The sequence below is a fragment of the Bos mutus genome, chromosome 10, assembly GCF_027580195.1.
Source record: "Bos mutus isolate GX-2022 chromosome 10, NWIPB_WYAK_1.1, whole genome shotgun sequence".
In the NCBI taxonomy this organism is placed as follows: Eukaryota; Metazoa; Chordata; class Mammalia; order Artiodactyla; family Bovidae; genus Bos; species Bos mutus.
This window is the reverse complement of record NC_091626.1, coordinates 20,451,152-20,467,532: the sequence shown is the minus strand read 5'-3', so window position 1 is coordinate 20,467,532 and position 16,381 is coordinate 20,451,152. Positions and strand designations below refer to the sequence as shown.

General features: G+C 49.6%; 1 protein-coding gene across 1 annotated transcript; it reads left to right on the top strand.

The window, feature by feature from the left end:
• The first annotated feature begins 5,503 nt into the window (after nt 1-5,503).
• PCK2 (phosphoenolpyruvate carboxykinase 2, mitochondrial) lies at nt 5,504-13,687 on the top strand. Its single transcript, XM_005904898.3, has 10 exons — nt 5,504-5,547; nt 7,581-7,826; nt 8,454-8,638; nt 8,725-8,928; nt 9,275-9,462; nt 9,775-9,937; nt 10,205-10,423; nt 12,284-12,421; nt 12,711-12,806; nt 13,043-13,687. The coding sequence occupies exons 1-10, from the start codon at nt 5,519-5,521 to the stop codon at nt 13,495-13,497; spliced, it is 1,923 nt and encodes a 640-aa protein (XP_005904960.1). The 5' UTR covers nt 5,504-5,518; the 3' UTR covers nt 13,498-13,687.
• Nucleotides 13,688-16,381: the final 2,694 nt, after the last annotated feature.

Below are 16,381 nucleotides of genomic sequence, written 5' to 3'. Positions count from 1 at the left end.
TGTCATTCCCTTCTCCTCCTGCCCCCAATCCCTCGCAGCATCAGAGTCTTTTCCAATGAGTGAATGCTTCACATGAGGTGGCCAAAGTACTGGAGTTTCAGTTTTAGCATCATTCCTTCCAAAGAAATCCCATGGCTGATCTCCTTCAGAATGGACTAGTTGGATCTTCTTGCAGTCCAAGGGACTCTCAAGAGTCATCTCCAACACCACAGTTCAAAAGCATCAATTCTTCTGCACTCAGCCTTCTTCACAGTCCAACTCTCACATCCATACATGACCACAGGAAAAACCATAGCCTTGACTAGACGAACCTTTGTTGGCAAAGTAATGTCTCTGCTTTTGAATATGCTATCTAGGTTGGTCATAACTTTCCTTCCAAGGAGTAAGAGTCTTTTAATTTCATGGCTGCAGTCACCATCTGCAGTGATTTTGGAGCCCAGAAAAATAAAGTCTGACACTGTTTCCACTGTTTCCCCATGTATTTCCCATGAAGTGATGGGACCGGATGCCATGATCTTTGTTTTCTCAATGTTGAGCTTTAAGCCAACTTTTTCACTTTCCTCTTTCACTTTCATCAAGAGGCTTTTTAGTTCCTCTTCACTTTCTGTCATAAGGGTGGTGTCATCTGCATATCTGAGGTTATTGATATTTCTCCCGGCAATCTTGATTCCAGCTTGTGTTTCTTCCAGTCCAGCATTTCTCATGATGTACTCTGCATATAGGTTAAATAAACAGGGTGACAATATACAGCCTTGACGTACTCCTTTTCCTATTTGGAACCAGTCTGTTGTTCCATGTCCAGTTCTAACTGTTGCTTCCTGACCTGCATACAAATCTCTCAAGAGGCAGATCAGGTGGTCTGGTATTCCCATCTCTTTCAGAATTTTCTGCAGTTTATTGTGATCCACACAGTCAAAGGCTTTGGCATAATCACTTTATGGCAAATAGATGGGGAAACAGTGGAAACAGTGAGAGACTTTATTTTGGGAGGCTCCAAAATCACTGCAGATGGTGACTGCAGCCATGAAATTAAAAGACGCTTACTCCTTGGAAGGAAAGTTATGACCAACCTAGACAGCATATTCAAAAGCAGAGACATTACTTTGCCAACAAAGGTCTGTCTAGTCAAAGCTATGGTTTTTCCAGTAGTCATGTATGGATGTGAGAGTTGGACTATAAAAAAGGCTGAGTGCAGAAGAATTGATGCTTTTGAACTGTGGTGTTGGGGAAGACTCTTGAGAGTCCCTTGGACTGCAAGGAGATCCAACCAGTCCATCCTAAAGGAAATCAGTCCTGAATATTCATTGGAAGGACTGATGCTGAAGCTGAAACTCCAATACTTTGGCCACCTGATGCAAAGAACTGACTAATTTGAAAAGACCCTGATGCTGGGAAAGACTGAAGGCAAGAGAAGGGGATGACAGAGGATGAAATGGTTGGATGGCATCACTGACTCAATGGACATGAGTTTGAGTAAACTCCAGGAGTTGGTGATGGACAGGGAGGCCTGGCGTGCTGCACTCCATGGGGTCACTGAGTCGGACATGACTGAACAACTGAACTGAACTGAGCTGAACTGATATCCCTTGAGGAGGAACCAGGACCCTGCTTTATAGCCACACTATCCTTTCTGGACTGCTCCTCCTCTGTTTTTGCATTATCTCTCCTCCCTGAATCTGCCCTTTGGTACTCAGGGAAGGTCTAGGAAGCTAAAGCCTTTTTCCTCCAAATAAGAAACTGGGGACACAAAAAGGATTTGTATCTGGGAGGGTCCCACAGGGACCCACTCAGTTTCAATAAGTGCTGTGATTCTAAAGTGGGGATCTGGGCCACAGTCCTAGTATCTACTGCAGAGGTTCTGTGAGACATCCATGGGGTGAACCAGAGGGCCCTGGGGAACAGAAAATGCAGACCAAGCCAGGGCTTGCCCTGCCCCCTGGTGGTGTTCCTCTGACACTGGACCATCTTGTGGGTCAGGCTAAAAGAAGGCCCAGGGATTATAGAGACACAAAAACAACTATAATAAAGTACAATTAATTCAAAGATATAGGTATGCACACAGTATAGAGCTAACACAGATGAGAGAGATGTTAATTCTAAGGGGCACACAGACCTTCACACGGGAGGTGATGTTTAATTTAAACCTGAAAGGCAGAAAGGATTCCCAGGTGTGCTCTGGAAACTGCAGAGTTTGGCATATAGGAGAGAAGACAGCAAGTAAGGAGCGGGAGGTGATACCACTGGATAAACAGAAGCCAGATTATGAAAGACATCAGTTGTCATGTGGTAGGAAGCCTTCAAGGAATTTTAAGCCTAAGAATGCTATGATCTCATTTTTTTTTTCTTAATGATAAATCAGAGACAATATAGAATCGCAGGGGAAAAAAACCAACTTGGTAACTAGAGTGAGAAAAACTTGGATTCAAAAAAAAAGAAAAACTTGGATTCAGATTCTGTTTCTCCTGCTGATCAGCTGTGTGACTTTGAAAAAATGGCTTAAACTCTAAGCCTCAGTGGCCACATCGATGAAACAGAGTTGTTGTGAAATGGAATGAGGCTGTGCATGTAAAGAACTTCCCCAGCGGTTCAGCAGTGAAGAATCTGCCTGCCAGTGCGGGAGACCCAGAAGATGCAGGTTCCATCCCTGGGCCGGGAAGATTCCCCTGGAGGAGGAGATGGCAACCCACTCTAGTATTCTCACCTGGGAAATCCCACGGACAGAGGAGCCTGGCGGGCTACAGCCCTGGGGTCGCAAAGAGTCAGACATGTCTGAACAAGCACACACATGCGTGTAAAACTGCTGGTTCAGAGCCTGGCACCTAGTGGCCATACAATAAACACTATCCTTCTCTCTTAATTTTCCAAAGTGCACTTATGTGCAAAGTTCGGAGAAGAACTTAGTGGGAGGGAGAGGGAGTAGCATTTGGAGATGTGGGAGGCCAAGCAGGTGCTTGGAAGCTATTGTCTGAAGCCAAGTGAGAGATAAACCTTGAACTAAGGCAAGGGTCAAGTGGACAGACACTGATTTGAGAGCTAATTGTGAAGTACAAATCCAAAGGTCCTGGTGTCTGATTGGCTGTGGAAGATAAGGAAGGAAGAGTCCAGACTGATTCAGGTTCCTCTGGGGCAACTGGCTAGATAGTGGTTCCATTTGCTGATAGGGAACCATGAGAGCAGAAGAGATGATGACCTATTGATATCAAGCTAGGCTCCGTGGGGCTCCTAGGTGCAAAGACTTTCTGTGTCCCCCATTTCTTTGATTATAGGAAACAGCCCTCATTCAGCCTCCATGACCTTCCCTGAGCTCCAATGGACAGATTCAAGCAGTTGTTAACTTGAACTGCTTGGGGAAGGGAAGGGATGCAAGACCAGGGAGACAGTTAAGGGCAACTATGGGGCAAGGTCCTGTTTCCCTAGCAACTGATATACATAATAATATCATTGAGTTATTTTGCAAATTCTGAAAACTTTTCCAGGTGGGAGAAGTTATCAAATGATGGTATGCTATCCACAAGCATGTACCAGTTGATGATGAACGTTGATGATGCTGACTTCTACTTACCTCACCACCAACCTATCAGAAGAACATCCACAAATTGATCATGCTCTCTTTGAACAATTATTATAAAATTTCTCACTATCTTCTCCAAATTGGGACACACAGTTTTAAGGGCATTAACCCACTGTAGCCTCCTTTGCCTGGCAAAGTAATACAGTTAATTCTTTCCTACTTCACCCAAAACTCTGTTGCCAAGATTAGATTCGGCACCAGTGTACAGACAAGCTGGGCTTTCAGCATCACTTTGAAAGGGTGGTTGTGACACCACCAGTGTGCACATCTTTAGGCCAGAGAGCAGGCACAAAGAGGCAGATGCTTGCAGTGGAGTGGCTATAGACAGAGTTTGGATGTAGGGACTGGAAGAAATTGTCCCAAATACATACACATGAGGTTGAGTCCAGGATGCAGCCTGGGTTCACCAAGAGTCCCTTAGACTGCAAGGAGATCCAACCAGTCCATTCTGAAGATCAGCCCTGGGATTTCTTTGGAGGGAATGATGCTGAAGCTGAAACTCCAGTACTTTGGCCACCTCATGCGAAGAGTTGACTCATTGGAAAAGATGCTGATGCTGGGAGGGATTGGGGGCAGGAGGAGAAGAGGATGACAGAGGATGAGATGGCTGGATGGCATCACTGACTCGATGGACGTGAGTCTGAGTGAACTCCGGGAGTTGGTGATGGACAGGGAGGCCTGGTGTGCTGCGATTCATGGGGTCGCAAAGAGTCGGACACAACTGAGCGACTGAAATGAACTGAATTGAACTCTCGAATCAGGAATCTGTTGCTCTCCGTCCGTCGGCCTGCTTCCTCTAGACTGACTTCCATCTCAGGCAGGTTTCTCCTTTGAAGGGCCAAGCTGACACCCAGCAGCATCAGGCTTAGGTTCCTCCAGTCCAGCAACCCCAGCAGACAGGGAGCCCATTTTGAAAGCTGACAGAATAAGCCTGAGAGAGAGAGACACCATACCCATTCCTGAACATTTCCACTGGCTATGGCCAGAGTAAAGAACACACAATTTGGCCAAGCTCAGAGCCCACCCCCAAGAGGCCTACAGGACCACAGAGTTTGAGGAGGTGGTTCCCCAAAGGAACATCAGGGTGCTATTAACAGAAATAAGGAATGGATGCTGGCTTACCATAGCCATGTTGAGTTTGAGATGCTATGGCATTTGGGATAATACCTAGGGCCTCAAGCTGAAGACAGATGTCTGGATGGAGACATAACTTGAGAAATTACCAGAGGACTTGATGGTTGGTTGGGGCAGATGCGTTCTTCAGGGGAATGTGGAGGGAATGATCAGCCCAGAGCCCCAAAGAAGAGATTCTGGGGTGGAGAGACATTACCACCATGGTAGGGCAGAGAAGAATCCTCATCTCTGGGAGAAGAAACAGGGGTTTGGGAGCTGGGGACTGAGGGAACCATGATATTAGAGTCCTGGACAACAGAAGAGCCTGGGCCCAGAGTGCCCAAGCCCCGGGAGGAAAGGGAAAGGCAAAGCCCCAGCCCCCGGCTTCTAAACCTCCAGCTTCCCGTGGGTTCAGCCCCTGGCCTCGCCCCTATTCTTGGCTTGTTTGCCACGGTGCCTGACAGTCGCTATTTCCCAGGAGCAAGAGTCCTCAAAATTACATCATGTGCAGTGGGCAAGGCGGACCGGTGGGGCGGGGCTTCGGGGAGGGGAGCCGAGGAGAGGAACCAATCCTCCAATGGGAGACAAGGGTTTGGGGGCTAGGATGCAGCGGCTGGGGCCGCGGCTGGGCGGACCCGCGGGTAGCACGGGGGCGGAGAGAGGGTCTCGCCGGCGCTGCTGGGTCCCGCCCCTGTGCCGGCCCGCCTCCTTTTTAAGCGCCTCCCGCCTAGCCTGAGCTCCCGCTCTCGGCGCTGCTCCCTCGTTCCCCGCCTTCCTTATCTCCCCGGCTCCGCTCGGTTCTCGCGGCCACCCCGCAGCCCCAGCGCAGGTGCCATGGCCTCTGTGTACCGCCCCGGCCTGCGGTGAGTGACCCCCAGACCGGGGCCGACCCTCACTTTCCGCCGCGCTCGCCCGCTCAGGGCTGCCATATGCGTTGTCCTGCTCGTCCCGCTCAGCCTGGTTTTGCATCCGAGAGGAGGAGGCGGGCAGGTGGCGACTGTGTCTGGATCTCGTCCTCTCGGGTCGTGCGTCACGCCGGAGATCGGGGCGGCCTCAGCCGCTCCGGGTGTCTCGGTTTCCGTCCCCTCCTCCCTCTCCCTGCTTTGCCGGTCCCTGACCACACCGTCTGTATCTGCCACTCTCAGAACTTCCTTTCCCCTCCTCTCTCGCCCTCGCGGGGCCGAATCCCCATATCTCCTCCTTTGCTTGGTACAGATGTGAATGGTTCCACAGGTTGCAGTGAGGAAAAGTAGGGCCCTGGGGTCAAGGATGCACGAACCCCCTGGGGACTGAGCTCAGAGCTCCCTAAAGAAGGTAGAAGGTAAACAGCCATTCCCCGGCCTTCCCCGGATGGGAATCTGGCGGGGAGCCCTGCACAGCTAGAGGAGTCTGGGGTCCCAAGAAGGAGGAAGGCATGGTAGAGGTAGGGACTAAGTTGCCTTCATTCTTACCTGGCTGGCTTCATCCCCTGTCCAGGACGAACCCCCAGGCCCTGCCTGTCTATCGTCACCCCCTTTTCACAGCTTTCTGTCTTCCTTCTGTAGTCTCCCTTCTCAGCTTTTGTCTCAGAGTCTGAGCCGACCCGCTGTCTCTCCCACAGCTGGTTCCACTAGGCCAGCCATTGTGGGTGGTCTCTGGAGCAGAGAAAAAGGATAAGGTCCCACTCCAGAGACTGGAGAAGAGCAGGGGGAGCTTCACAGGAGACTCCCAGAGGCAGCCTCCCCACAGAGAGAGGTTCTCCCCAAGGCTGAATGCCTTTAAAATTAATGCTTGGGGGAAACTCTCAGAGGCAGAACAGAACAGGTCCCAGAAGGCTTCCTCCTCTGCCCCTAGGGCCACACTAGGTCTCCACCCTGCCCTGCCCAGTGAAGCCACCCAGCTTCCAGGCACAGCCTGAGTGTCCTCTCCTCCCCAGGCTTCTTCCCTGTGAGTCTGAGCACCCTGGAGTCTAATGCTCCACCCCACCGCCAAAGCTCTAGGCAATTTGTGTTCTAGGAAAGAGAGCCAAGGGAGGGACAGGGTCATGCAGTACTGGGCGTGTGGGGTACAGTTTCTGGTGGGCAAGGCCCTGGCATAGGAGGAGGGTAACTTCCCTTTCTTGGCCTTTCTGGATCACTCCACCTTGGGTCCAGGCCAATCAGAGCAGACCCTACTTTTCCCTCTCCTAGGGGTGTGAAGGGACAGATTCCAGGGGCTCTGTTCTAAGAATTGGGGCATGCAGCCCAGCCAGTGATATTCCCTGACAGTCAGCCTTCCACACAGTTTGAAAATACCTACCTACCCAGTGGCAACATTTTATGCAATCCTTCTTGGGCTGCTGGGCAGCCACAGAAACAATGCCTGGAACCCTGAGATTCGATCACCCACTCTTTGTGCAAGGGCCCAAATTGAGAAAACTGGGACTTAACCATGTCACAGACCTGGTCCTCTGCTTGAAGCTTTCACAGTCTTCCAGCATGCAAAACTATATTTGAGAATGAAAAGAACACCAGACACATGAAGCTGTCACCTGGGCACAATTTATTGACATTTGGGCCACAGGACACCTGCTCATTTCCAGACATTGACCAGACATAGTAAATCATGGGCATGAGCCAAGCCTACAATAACATCAGCATGCCTAAACATATACTTCCATATTGCCAGACATGTGCCTTTATGCTCATTTGGTGATACCTGTCCCTTGCTAATCAGGAGACACCCTCACTAAGCCTCATAAAGGCCACAAAATACACATGGCCTGAACCCATCTCCTTCACTTAGTCTGACTTCTTCGTGGTGCCTATACCCAGACAGACTTTAGCTCGTCTTTAGAGGCCCAGCCCTCTGTACCCTTGACTTGCCCATCTTCCATGAGAACACCTGGCCCATTACCTCTCTGTTTCTTCTCTTGCAGGCTTAGCTGGCACAGGCTGAGCCCCTGGGGTTGGGCGTCACGGTGTAGCATCCAGACGCTGCGAGTCCTCAGCGGAGATCTGGGCCAACTGCCTGCTAAGGTTCGAGACTTTGTGGAGCACAGTGCCCGCCTGTGCCACCCAGAGGGCATCCACATCTGTGATGGGACCGAGGCGGAGAACACTGCCACACTGGCCCTGCTGGAACAGCAGGGACTCATCCGAAAACTCCCGAAGTACAACAATTGGTAAGTCCTGAGCCCAGCAACCTGTGAAATGGGGGCAGCTCCTTGGACGAGGCCACTTTGGGTTTACCGAGACAAAATCCAATTTTAAATAGACCATGCCAATGGAATAAGCAGAATGGAGCTTTGAGGGAAACCATCAGAAATTATTGTGGTTTTTTATGTTAAGTTGATACAAATAAAAGCCTTTACTTTTTTTTTTTTTTACTTAACAAATTCAGGGAGTTTCTGCCAGGGCACAGGCCATTAGAGGGCTGGGGGCCAAGGGAACTACCCCTTAGATTGGGACAAAATCTTGGGGAGAGAATTTCCCTGGTGGTCCAGTGGTTAAGAATCTGCCTTGCAAAGCAGAGGACGTGAGTTTGATCCCTGGTCCAGGAACTAAGATCCCACATGGTGCAGAGCAACTAAACCCACACACTGCAACTACTGAGCCCATGTGCTTGGCATGCCGCAAACTAAGATCCAAAAATCAAAAAAAAAAAAATCTGGGGCAAGAACTGAGATGCAAATGGATGGGAAAAAATAAGGCCAACAGAAGACCTGGAGACAAAGCTGGACGTGAAAGAGTGGGTCTGGGGTGAGGGCAGTCTGCTGGCCACTATCTTCTTGATATCCGCTCTCCCCCAGCTGGCTGGCCCGCACAGACCCCAAGGATGTGGCACGAGTAGAGAGCAAGACGGTGATTGTAACTCCTTCTCAACGGGACACGGTGCCACTCCCGGCTGGTGGGGCCCGTGGGCAGCTGGGCAACTGGATGTCCCCAGCTGAGTTCCAGCAAGCTGTGGATGAGAGGTTTCCAGGCTGCATGCAGGGTAATCAGGGCAGGGACACAGATGCAGGGGCACTGAAGGTATCAACAGGTTGGAACCCTTCATCCAGGGGGCGTTTTCCTCCATAGGCCGAACCATGTACGTGATTCCGTTCAGCATGGGTCCCGTGGGCTCCCCGCTGTCCCGCATCGGAGTGCAGCTCACGGACTCTGCCTACGTGGTGGCAAGCATGCGGATTATGACTCGGTTGGGGACACCTGTGCTTCAGGCCCTGGGAGATGGCGACTTTGTCAAGTGTCTTCACTCTGTGGGCCAACCCTTGACTGGGCAAGGTGAGCACCTGCTCTGCCCAGGGGAGGACACAGAGGCCAGCTTGTATTCAGAGGGAACCCCACATCCTAGCCATCCTGATTAGTGAGATAGTGAAGTCCCATGTTCTAGAGCAGGAGTGGGCTGGGAGTGAGTCTGTGGTGACAATGTCATTTGCACAAGATTGAGAAGAATTATCCAAGAATAGGGGCACAGGAGCTGACAGGTGTCATGAGGTAGGAGGTTTTAGCCACCCATTGACAACACCACTGCTCCCAGTGTCTTTCCTGCCAACCCCAATCCCTCCAGCCCCCAACACCCTGATGCCTGATGCCCTTGCCAGCAGCCCCATGAATCCATTGTCCCCAGGGGAGCCGGTGAGCCAGTGGCCATGCAATCCAGAGAAAACCCTGATTGGCCACGTGCCTGACCAGCGGGAGATCATCTCCTTCGGCAGCGGCTATGGTGGCAACTCCCTGCTGGGCAAGAAGTGCTTTGCCCTTCGCATCGCCTCTCGGCTGGCCCGGGATGAGGGCTGGCTGGCGGAGCACATGCTGGTGAGGGCCTGGTGAGGATCTGAGGGGGGCAGGCCAGGGGCAGGGCCTGACCAGTCAGCCTCAGCCTCGCCTCTCCACTGCCAGACTGGAGGCCAAGGACTCAGCCCAAATGCCTGAAGTTTTGGCCTGAAGCTGCTGACTGTTGGGGGGCTTCCCCTTGCTGCCACCCCAGGCCCCATGGCCAGGCGGTGTACCCAATTAGTGAATAAACCTTGGTCCTCCCTGTCGACCCCTAACTGTCCTTCCCAGGCAGACCATTCCTGACCTCTGTCTGGTGCTCTCTTCCTTGTCCTCTCTCTCCCCAACTCGCAGATCCTAGGTATCACCAATCCATCGGGGAAGAAGCGCTATGTGGCAGCCGCCTTCCCCAGTGCTTGTGGCAAGACAAACCTGGCCATGATGCGGCCGGCACTGCCAGGCTGGAAAGTGGAGTGTGTGGGGGATGACATCGCCTGGATGAGGTTTGACAGTGATGGTGAGAGGCCCTCAGATCATACTCTGGGTTCTGGTTCGACGCTCCCCTCACTGCTCAGGGTGAACTTTGTCAGTGAGAACATTTTCCTGAACGACCGCCCCACCCCCCCTGCCTCCTGGCAGCCCCCTACCCTGGAGATGCAGAGCCTTTCCCCTCAGATCTAGGGTCTAGCTCAGGGCAGGGAGGAGCTGAGCAAGACCTTCCAAGACTGAGCCTCTCAACTCTTCCTGGTTAGTCCTTCCTTTTTTTCACTTCTCCTCTCGACAGGTCGACTCCGGGCCATCAACCCTGAGAATGGCTTCTTTGGGGTGGCCCCTGGCACCTCTGCCACCACCAACCCCAATGCTATGGCCACAATCCAGAGTAACACCATTTTCACCAACGTGGCTGAGACCAGCGATGGCGGCGTGTATTGGGAGGGCATTGATCAGCCTCTTCCACCTGGCATCACCGTGACCTCCTGGCTAGGCAAACCCTGGAAACCTGGTATGAGGGGTTAGTCAGACCCGGGGCTCAGCACCTTGTTGATGTAAAGTTTTCCTCAACCTGCAGCCACCTCCCAGGAACTCTGGGAGGCACAGGGAGTTATGAATGTTCTGTTTTCTAACCCTAAGCAAGATCTCAAGTCACATCCCAGCTCCACCAAGCATTGGCTCTGTGGCCTGACTGAGTTGCTAAAACCTCCTGAGCTTCAGGGTCCCCATCACTTGAATGGGGGTAGTTATTACAGTACCTAGCTCACAAGGTATTGGAGGATTAAATTAAATAATGCATGTAAAAGGTTCAACATAGTGCTGAATACATAGTAAATTCTCAATTAATATAAGCTGAATGTTTTTAAAGGGGAAGGGCTGTCTTGGAAATTATTACAGAAAGAATTGGACTCAAAGCACAATCCATAAAGTTGACCCATTAGGAAGGAGGAAGCCTGGCCCTCCCCTCCCATGGGTCCCCACCACCACCCCCCTAAAATAATCATTGGCTAAAGGTCAGTATGGTTAACTTTCCCCTGCTCTTCCAACATATTCACCCCAGTCCTTTCAAACGAAGTTAGACCAGCTCTTTAGCCTCTCCTGGAAGCTAGTTTCTCAACCCTGTCATTACTCTCCAGTGCCCTGCCGCCCTCCCCTTCCCCCAGCCCTGCACTCTGGACCTTCAGCTTTTAGTGGCCTTTGGCATTTAGAGAGCCGAGATCTAGGGTTGGGAGCAAAGAAGAGCTTAGCAGGGGAGGGTGGCCTGTGGTCACTGAAGCTTACATTCAAGTTTTCCAGGCTGGCTTAGCAGTCACCCTCTTCATCTAATCATCCTTCATTTTCTCTAACACCATCATTAAGCCCTCCTCAGCCTTCCCACCCAACTGAGAAATCCAAGAAACTTTCATATTTCCCCACAGGCTAGTTGCCCAACCCTTTCATCATCTCTGGATTCAGGGGTATTACTAGGGCGTGTTGTACCAGCTTCAATTCTCAGAATAATACCCTGAGCTAGGTCCTGAACTGGGGATGAAAGTGCCAGAGAGAAGTGTAAGGGATGGTGCTTATATGAGAGTGGAGGCAGGAGCTGGGGCTGGAGGAGGGCAGGGTACACTGGGTCTGTGACTCCCTTGCCCCCCAGGTTTGAGCAGCAACTTCTAGCAGAGAAAGCACTGTGCCCATTCAGGGCCCCCATGATGGGGCTTTATACATATGCCACTGTTGGTCCCAACTCCTCTCCATGCATCTGAAGGGGCCTAAAATGGTCTCCTCAGGTTACCACTGTCCAGGTTACGTCCTCAACTGAGTTCTTCAAGCCCTGTCACTCCAGCAGGGTCTAAGCAGACCCAGGGAAATTACCAAAATACTGCTAGCTTTAAAATTAGTTCCTGTTTGCATTTTGATAACTCAGGAAATTCTGTCTTCCGCCATTTGCTGATGGAAAGTCAGTTATCTGAAATACTGACCTGACAGTCTCAGTTTTTGCTTTAGGTTTGAGTGTTTATTTAAATAATAATCTCATAAAAGAAGAGTTTCTGGGGCAAAATTTCTATTATAACTCTACGACAGTATTTAACCCCATTCCCTTGAGCACTGGCCAAGTTCTGTAACTTAGCATAAACATTAATATCCTGCTAAACCCCAGTTCCTCTCCCATTCTTTTCTCCCATAACTCAGTTGGCAGCACCATCATGGATAAATAACTTGATCTTCAGGGGAGATGTTCTGGCTCCCTTCTCCCTACCAACCTCCAACTCAAGGTTGCAGGGAGCTGATGAGGCAAAAAGAAATTGTGCAAGAGTGCCTGCAAAGGTATATGTGTTGGGAGTGGACATGCCCTTGGAAGTGATAGTATTTGTATTTGCTCTGCCAGGTGACAAGGAGCCCTGTGCGCATCCCAACTCTCGCTTTTGTGCCCCGGCTCGCCAGTGCCCCATCATAGACCCCGCCTGGGAGGCCCCAGAGGGAGTCCCCATTGACGCCATCATCTTTGGAGGCCGTAGACCCAAAGGTAAACATCATGTAGGCTCTGTGCCTTCTGGGTTAAGAGTCAGGCTCCCTATCAGGGCACACCTCCCTCTTGTATTTAAAGCTCAGAGGGCCTCAACCTGGATTGCTAACTACAGCTGTCTGCCTGTAGAGCGCCCCCACCTGGAGAATCAAGGTGGAGGCGGGCGGCATGGGGTTTGAAAATCCACAGTGGAGGTCCTAGGAGACAGTAGGAGCTGAGATCACCAGAAGGGATAGAGTGATGGTGCAAAGATAAGGGCTGCCTGTGACCGTGTGCCCTGGTGTCCCAGGAGTCCCCCTGGTATATGAGGCCTTCAACTGGCGCCACGGGGTGTTTGTGGGCAGTGCCATGCGCTCCGAGGCCACTGCAGCGGCTGAACACAAAGGTGAGTGCCCTCCCTGCTTCACTCCTGTGCCCACCTTGCCTCTTCTCTCCCTCCCTGAGCCAGACCTTCCTCCTGCCCACCCCTTCCAGGTGTATCTTTTCCCCACTCCCTTCCCCTAGCCCTGCCTTAAGGATATTCCAGTACCACCAACATTTCACAGCTTCCTCCAGCTGGAGGCAGGATACTTTTCTCCAGTAAGAAAGGAGATTCCTTACCCATCCTGCTCCCCTCCCCAGGGAAGGTCATCATGCATGACCCATTTGCCATGCGGCCGTTTTTCGGCTACAACTTTGGGCGCTACCTTGAACACTGGCTGAGCATGGAGGGGCGCAAGGGGGTCCAGCTGCCCCGCATCTTCCACGTCAACTGGTTCCGGCGCGACGAGGCAGGCCGCTTCCTGTGGCCAGGCTTTGGAGAGAATGCCCGGGTGCTAGACTGGATCTGCCGACGGCTCGACGGGGAGGAGAGTGCCCGGGAGACACCCATTGGGCTGGTGCCTAAGGAAGGCGCCTTGGATCTCAGCAGCCTGGGAGCCATTGACACCACCCAGTTGTTCTCCCTCCCCAAGGACTTTTGGCAACAGGAGGTTCGTGACATTCGGAGCTATCTGACAGAACAGGTCAACCAGGATCTGCCCAAGGAAGTGCTGGCTGAACTGGAGGCCTTGGAGGGACGTGTGCGCAGAATGTGACCTAAGCCTTCAGCTAGCGAGGGGGCACAGCACCCCCCACCCCTACTCCAACTCCCCTGGAATAAGTAAGCCACTAGGCTTGCAGAAACTATGAGCAACTTAACAACACTCTCATCCTCTGGGTGCTATGGGATCAGGCCCCAGAGCTTTCCCCACATGCTGCCTAATAATGAAATGCTCATTTATATAACATTTGTGCTGTTTTCATTTCCTGCCTGTCTTCACAGGCTTCCCTTTAACACTAATTTCACAATCTTCTTCCAAGCAGCTGGTGTCCCAGTGCAGCCTGCCCTGGCATGGGCCAGTGGTATAAGGATCTCTCTCACAGGCAGCTCAACCACCGAGCCAGATAAGTAGAAATTGCTGGGAGAAGACAGTATCTACTGGTGTCCTGAGGAATTAAAAAGGAGGGACCTCTGTGAGCTGCTCAGTATAGCCTCCAGGCCTAAAATTCCCAATCTCCCATCGGAGAAGCAGAAGCCTCTGACCCCACTCCAGTGAAGCGGCTCCACTGTCAGTTCTCAGACCTGTTCTTCCTCCTGCATTACCCTGAAGTTTTGACTCACAAAGTATTCATGAGAGCTGATCCAATATTGAGGCAGCTAACACTTCCGTAGTACCTTCTGTGTGACAGGCACTGTTCAGGGGTGATGGCTGAGAGTAACTTCACCCGTGATCTGGATCCACCTGAGTGAATGTATAAACTGAGATGGGTACGACGGAAGTTGTACCCACAAAATGAGGACAAATATTCACAAAATAACTGAAAATTCCTCAGAAGAAAACCTTGGAGGAGGAAACACCAAATTTTTTTAATAGAAAACAGCCAATAACGAGTTATAATGTGTAAAGAGCAAAAAGGAATCTAAAGTCAGAGTAGATTACATGCTAAAACACAGCAATGGAGTCCATGGCACTAAAATAGATTTTAAACTGCACTAACAGATATTAAAACTTCATAAACAGCATGGGATAACTGAAACAATATGATCAGAGGTAGCATAGTAGAGATGTTAGGCACACAGTAGACTCAGGCCAGGGGTGCCTCTCAGTTTCTTCAGCTATAAAATGGGGATGTGCCTACATCTGACAGTGTTGTTTGGGTTAAGAGTCAGTGAAGCCAGGCACTCATAACTATACCTGACAAGGAATAACCATTGACTATATGTTAGCTGTCCTCACCTTTTCACTCAATATGGATTAGAGTGGGCCCTGTAGGCATGTTATACTCTGCTGACTTGACAGTTTAAGAGGCAAGTGAGCAATGTAAATACAATTTAGAGGAGAAAGAAAATAGGTTGGAAATAAAGTCCTTCCTGGAAAGAGGCAGGGAACTGGGATTCCAGGCACCTTTCTGATACCATACCTAAATGCACAGGAATAGGAAGGTGTTAGCCTTAAAAATTACTCTGGAGATTTCCCTGGAAATCCAGTAGCTTTCAGAGAACTAAGATCCCACATGCTGCATGGCAAGGTCAAAAAAACGTTTTTTTTGTTTGTTTCTCCAAAGACATACAGCTGGCCAACAGGAACATGAAAAAATCTCAACTTCACTAATAGAGAAATGCAATGAGATATTGCCTAATATTGGTCAAAATGGCCATCATCAAAGTCTACAAATAAATGCTGGAGGGGGTGTGGAGAAAAGGGAACCCTCCTACACTGTCGGTGAGAATGTAAACTGGTGCAGCCACTATGGAGAACACCATGGAAGTTCCTTAAAAAACTAAAGTCAGAGTTGCCATATGATCCAGCAATCCCACTCCTGGGCACATATCCAGAGAAAACTAGAATTTGAAGATACACGCACCCCGGTGTTCACTGCAGCGCTATTTACAATAGCCAGAACGTGGAAGGAACTTAAATGTCCATCAACAGATGAATGGATAAAGATGTGGTATATATATACAGTGGAATATTAACCATAGAAAAGAATAAAATAATGCCATTTGCAGAAACACAGATGAACTTGGGAGATTATCATATTAAGTGAAGTAAGCCAGACAGAGAAGACAAATATCTATCACTTATATATTGAATCTGAAAAGGTACAAGTGAGCTTATTCACAAAACAGAAATAGACCCACACAGAGAACACAAACTTACGGTTACCATAGCAGAAGGTAGGAGGAAGGGATACATCAGGAGAATGGAATTAACATATACACACTACTATATATAAAATATAGATAACAAATAAGGACCTACTGTATAGCACAGGGAACTATAAACATTTTGTAATAACCTATAAAAGAAACATCTGAAAAAGAATACATATACACACACACATATGTATCTGAATCACTGTGCTGTACACCTGAAACTAATACAACTATACCTCAATTTTTTAAATTTTAAAAAATAAAAAGCCTGGACAAGCCCCCATTTAAAAAAAAAAAAAAGATTTTGCCAACTAGAACAAAATTGCATGCCCTGCAGCTCCGGATAAATGATAAAATATAGTTAACACATTTTATTAAACTTTATTTTTTAAACTAAAACACAGATTTAGAAAACCGTACAAAATAAAAGTATAGCTTAATAAACTAAATCGAACCTTGAAGTCATTACCCAGAAAAATAGAACTTTGCCAAACACTAAAACTTTGCCACCACCATCACCACCACGTTCCTCATCTTCACAGTCCCTCCTTCCTGGTGTAAATTGACACCATGGTTCATGATAATCACATCCTTGCTTTTTTTTCCTGTATTACCTAAATCCAGAACCCTAGACATTATAGCCTAACCTTATCCATTAAAAAAAAAAAACAACTGTATACCTTTTATATCTCTTTTAATCTACAGGTTACCCCTCTACTCTTTTCTTCAATTTAACCATTGAATCCAGGCCCAGATGTTGATCGCCTAGATTCATTAATTTG

Coding starts and splice junctions, on each gene's coding strand:
- PCK2 (XM_005904898.3), top strand. CDS start 5,519: ATGGCCTCTGTGTACCGCCCCGGCCTGCG. Junction 7,827..8,453: donor CTCCCGAAGTACAACAATTG/GTAAGTCCTGAG, acceptor GCTCTCCCCCAG/CTGGCTGGCCCGCACAGACC. Junction 9,463..9,774: donor GGCTGGCGGAGCACATGCTG/GTGAGGGCCTGG, acceptor CCCAACTCGCAG/ATCCTAGGTATCACCAATCC.